The following is a 5,267-nucleotide window of genomic DNA, read 5'->3' as shown; positions in this document are numbered from 1 at the left end:
TGGCCACAAAAAAAGGGACAGAGCAAAACAGGACACGGCTACTGACAAAACAAAAAAGGGTAACTCTTAGAAAAAAAGTGTAGCTTAGAACAACCATGCCAAGAAGAAATTTTTAAAAATCTGAACAGACTGAAAACTAAAAGAAATTTAAGGCAAAAATCTTCCCAGCTCAGTATGGGAAAGAAAATTATTGGTACCCTTTATGCTCAAAAACGTAAAATTTCTAAGCCAACAACATTTGTTACTATATTGAAAAATGAATACATCCCAAACTGGGACGTTTACCTTAGAAGTATAATGATGATTTCATAATAAAAATTTGTTACTACAGTTCATCATATGAACTGATATAACGCATTTAAACTTTAGCTTCCATTCATGTATGCTAAAAACATCTCAAAATCTGAAAAGTGTCCCCTTAAAATCAGAAACATAAAAATGCCTGCTTTCACCACCATTATATGGCTATTGCAATAAGCTGGTGTAACACACAGGCGTGTGTATATATGTGTGTATACATGCACAAATACTAAGTGAATGATATTAAGTGGCTTTAGCCATTATAATCTCAGTCTCAGGTAAAAACACTTCATCCGTTTACTCTGCACACGTATTGCTATTCAGAGAATATGGTAAGGACACATTCGAATTGTGTAGTTTATTTGAGTGAACCCCAAATGTTTTCTGTTCCTGAGGTGTACCTCTTTGTCGTTCGACAGGAAGAGGTGAAGCTTTGGTATTTCATGCTTAGGTGCTAGTCTGGTGAGTGGTCCAAGTGCTTTTAAAGTTTCCCTTTATGTTGTTCCTCGGGTGACTTGTGGGCAGTATTTACTCTAAAGGGCAGGGTCACTGCCACGTGAAGCTGAGTCCTCTGAAGGTTGAAAAATTGAAGAAAACGGTGCCGAACGGGAAGATGGTGCATCCGAAGGACCACCCCTCTTCTTGCTCTTCCACCGAGGAACCCTCCCCTTGCCAAGCTCTCCTCCCCTTTGCTGATGCAGAAAAGCCTATTCGGCATATATTTTACGTACCACCTGCGTCTGGAAACTTTAACAACGGTCCCACTTCGTTTTTCAGTTAATTTTTCTGTTTCAACGTGGCTTGGGTCACTTGACTTGGGATGCATGAAAATCCCTCTCATTACCAGCAGTGGGATTAAAAAAAAAAATCTTTTTTTTCTTTAAACCTAATGTCGTCTTCTGCAGTTGAGCTTTGGGAGTGATTTAAAGAACTGAAGCCCAGCACAGGTGCATGAGCCGAGGTTTAACGACTGGAAAGCGAGGGGCAAAACCGCCGCCCTCCCTCGACGGCGGCGGGCGGTCCTCGACCAATCACGACGTGCAGGTGCCCGGCGGGCTGCGGGGACGACTGCGCAGCGGGGGCTCCGCGGCGACGCGCCGCCCGACCGGTAGGGGCCGCCCTCGGCCGCGGGCTCGGCGCCCAGAAGGAGCGCGCCCACGTCCCGCCGCCCGCCCCCGAGCGGCAGACATGGTGGAGGCCGACCGCCCGGGGAAGCTCTTCGTCGGCGGGCTCAGCCCCGAAACCGACGAGCCGGCCCTCGAGGCCGCGTTCGGCCCGTACGGCCGCATCGCCGAGCTGCTCCTGATGAAGGACCGGGAGACGGGCAAGTCCAGGGGCTTCGCCTTCGTCTCCTTCGAGAGCCCGGCAGACGCCAAGGCGGCCGCCAGAGACCTGAACGGCAAGTCCCTGGGTGGGAAGGCCATCAAGGTGGCCCAGGCCACCAAGCCGGCCTTCGACGGCGCCCGGCGGGGCCCGCCGCCCGCCCGCAGCCGCGGCCGCCCCGGCCTGCGCGGAGCCCGCGGCGGCCCGCGGCGCCCCCCTGCCCGGGCCGGGCCGGGCGCCGACGGCGGCTACGCGGGCGACCTCGACCCGCGGCCCAGGGCGCCGCTGGCCCCGAAGCGCGGGCCGCCCCCGCCGCGCCGCGCAGGCCCGCCCCCCAAGCGGCCCGCGCCGTCGGGCCCGGCGCGCAGCGGCGGCGGCGGCGGGGTGCGCGGGCGGGGCCGAGACGGCTACGCGGGCCCCCCGCGCCGCAGCCCGGGCCCCCGCGAGGAGGGCTGCTCGCCCCGGGGCGGCCCCTCGCCCCGAGCCTACGCCTACCGCGACGACGGCGCCCGCGACGACGGGCCGTGGAGAGGCTACGGCGACCGGGACGGCTACGCGGGCCGCGACCGCGCCTACGCGGACCGCGCGGGCGGAGGCCCCTTCCGAGAGCCGGCGGAGAGCTACGGAGACCCGCGCAGCGCCGGGCCGGCGCCCGCCTACGGCGGCGGCCGCTACGGCGAGGCCCGCTGCTGCTCGCCCGACGCCTACGCGGGCGGCCGGGCCGAGCGCTCCTCCGGGGGCCGCGACCGCCTGGGCCGAGCGGACCGCGGGCCGCCGCCCGCCCTGGAGAGGGGATGCCCGCCGCCGCCGCGCGATTCCTACCGCCGGTCGGGCCGCAGGGCCCCGCGGGGAGGAGGCCGCCCGGAGAGAGGGGGGCTCCGCAGCAGATACTGAGCGCCGCCGACCTGCGAGCCACGTCGTCTCGGTAGACGCCGCGGAAGAGAAGCACCTGTCGTGTCGTAACCGCCCGAGGACTCGCGCAAGGAAGAGCTCGTCTTACCCGTTAGGAATTTCCTGTTAACCACCTCTCCGCAGTTTTTTTTTTTTCTCCTTCTGTGCTTTGGAGAGGAAAAAAGTTAAAACTCGTTTGATTTCGTGTTGCAGTTGTTAACCGTTTCTTTCAACAAGCTCATTTTAAAAGTATACGACTTGAACCTGCGTGCTAGTCTTCTTCTGTTTCCAAGTAGAAATTCTCCGAAAGGCCTGATAAATGAGGCCAAAAGTTGTAAGTTCTTTCACAAACATCTGCCCACCTAAAATGGAAAACTGGATTGTTCTGTCCATTCAGACCAACTAGACCTTGGGGGATGAGAGGGAGGGATTGGTGTGTGCTCCTCCTGAGATTTCAAGGTGTCTTTCAAACTGAATCTCAACAGCAACAAAAAACCACTTAGACCAGATGCATATATAAAGAAAGTTCTCTTCACTCAGTAAATCTTAAAAAAAAAAAAGCAAATGGAGAATGCCGGCCATATTTTGCCTTTTTCCATGGAAATCTGCCGAATCTCCCATTCCCTTGTTCCCCAAAAAACCGTTCTTGTGTTGCTAAGATGGAAAACCAAAGATTTGACCAACCAGCCACAAAGCTGCAACCCCCACAATATCAATTAATACCATTCATGTTCACCACCACCAAATTGTTAAGAAACAGGTAGAAAATATGCTCTTGGTAAATGGTGGATCTGGGGACAGAATGGCTTCCACCCATAACTCCCACTTACTTGTCCTCGGCTCCAGAGCCGGTTACTGGCTCCTGTGGAGAATTGGGTTCTTTCCCCAGAGGTGAGAAATCGGAAGAGTATCTGCGCTCGAACGATTCTTGAGCTTGCCAATCCTTGGCGTTTCAGCATCCGAGGATTTCAGCCTGGTGTGAGGGACCTGGGTCTTCCTGTCCACACAAGGCAAGGGCCTGGGCTGAGTGGCCCATAGTCTTGAGGTGGGGAAAGGGCCTAAGCAGAGCCTGTAGAGGCTTCCTCCAAAGTGCCTCGAGCAGGAGATGAATCTCATTATTTTTCACCCCAAGCTCAGGGTTAGAAACACCTTTTCCATTCCGCACCTGTGGGATTCCCCGTTTATCTGAAAGAAAGGTAACTGTACAGCCAAAGGTCTCTACCAACCAGAGAAAGGAGGATCAGGGTGGAATATTAGGGCCTGTGCTCAGTGTAATAATTTGCCAGAGGAGACAGACGAGCACCTGACCGACCAAAGAAAGTACCTAAAGAGATCTGAATATAGCACACTCACATACACGACTCTAAAAATACGATTTTTTTTGGACAAAATAATAAAATAGGTGAATTCCAAGAGAAGGTGCAATAGTGGCCCAGAAGATCAAATGCAAGAAATAGCTCAAAAAAAAAATCCAGAAATTAATCTAGCAAAAACATGTTAAGACCTTTTTATGGAAAAATTGTTTATTAAAGGACATAAAAGAAGCCTAAGTAAATGGACATTCATGTCACGTCCCGCTTGGGAAGACTTTGTCACGACTGTTCTCAACCTTGCCAAATTAATTTGGAAAATCAATACAACTTCAAACGAATTTAATACATGATTTTTTTCCCCACACAGCTCCTCTCCCCTCTTTCTCAATAGCACCATATATTTGTATTGATCAGCGATGGAACACTAAATAAAAGATTTGTCCCATCAACCACAACTGAAAAAAGATCAATAGCTCCCATTAGCTAGCAACAAATTATTAAGAAGCAGATTTTTTAAAAAAGACACTAATGGGAGATTTAGCTAATCCTAAAATGTATTTGGTGGAGTACAGAGCAAGAAGAGCCAAAGCAATTCTGAAAGAGTTAGAAAGGACTTACCAGATGTCAAGTCTTGGTGGAAAATTCTAGTAATTTAAGCTGTGTGACATCAACAGACAAGGTTGGGTCAATAGACCAAAACAGCCAAGAAACAGGCCTCCTCCTACATGAAAACACAGTGTATGACAGATAGCTTTAAAAGTCATTGGTAAATGATGGACTTTTAAAATGGCTTTCATAAAAATGAGATTCCCCTAACTCAAAGCATACACAAAAATACATTCTAGATGTCTTGAAGAATAAATGTGAAGAGGAAAAAATAACAATTTGAAGAAAATGAAGAAATATGTCATACTGAGGTAGGGAGTTTCTTTTTTAAGATTAAAAAGTACAAACATAGGAAATCAATGTGATTTTCCACATTAAGATTTTTTTGTGGTAAAAGACACTGGTAAAGTGAAATACCTAACCGTAGATTGCAAGAGTTTATTTGTACTGAAATAATTTCCAAAAGAATTACTAGAAATCAATACAAAAGAAAAAAAAAAACCCACCAAGGTAAAAGTGGACAAGAGAACTCACACCTCTCTGATGTGTAAATTGACAATCTTTGGAAATAATTTTGGCAAAGCTTAGTAAAGTTGGAGGGCGCATCCCTCTCGACCCAGAAAATCTGCTTCGAGGAGAGGACCTAGGAAAATTTGCACGTGTACACACAGAGCTGGTCCACGCACAGGTGGTCCTTTCACGCTGAGTGTTAAAGTGGAAACAGCTCATTGCGGGGGATCGGCTCACACTGACGTTCAATATAGAAGCTAATGTGACTCAACCAGACCCACTGCATCAACATAGGTAAATACCAAAAAGTCTGTCGGGTGAAAA

General features: G+C 50.2%; 1 protein-coding gene across 1 annotated transcript; it reads left to right on the top strand.

The window, feature by feature from the left end:
- Positions 779-3,074, top strand: RBMXL2 (RNA binding motif protein, X-linked like 2). Its single transcript, XM_021062312.1, has one exon. The coding sequence runs from the start codon at positions 1,252-1,254 to the stop codon at positions 2,515-2,517; it is 1,266 nt and encodes a 421-aa protein (XP_020917971.1). The 5' UTR covers positions 779-1,251; the 3' UTR covers positions 2,518-3,074.

Source organism: Sus scrofa, chromosome 9 (genome assembly GCF_000003025.6).
Source record: "Sus scrofa isolate TJ Tabasco breed Duroc chromosome 9, Sscrofa11.1, whole genome shotgun sequence".
Lineage (NCBI taxonomy): Eukaryota > Metazoa > Chordata > Mammalia > Artiodactyla > Suidae > Sus > Sus scrofa.
The sequence above is the reverse complement of the archived record's forward strand: the minus strand, read 5'-3'. Positions and strand labels throughout refer to the sequence as shown.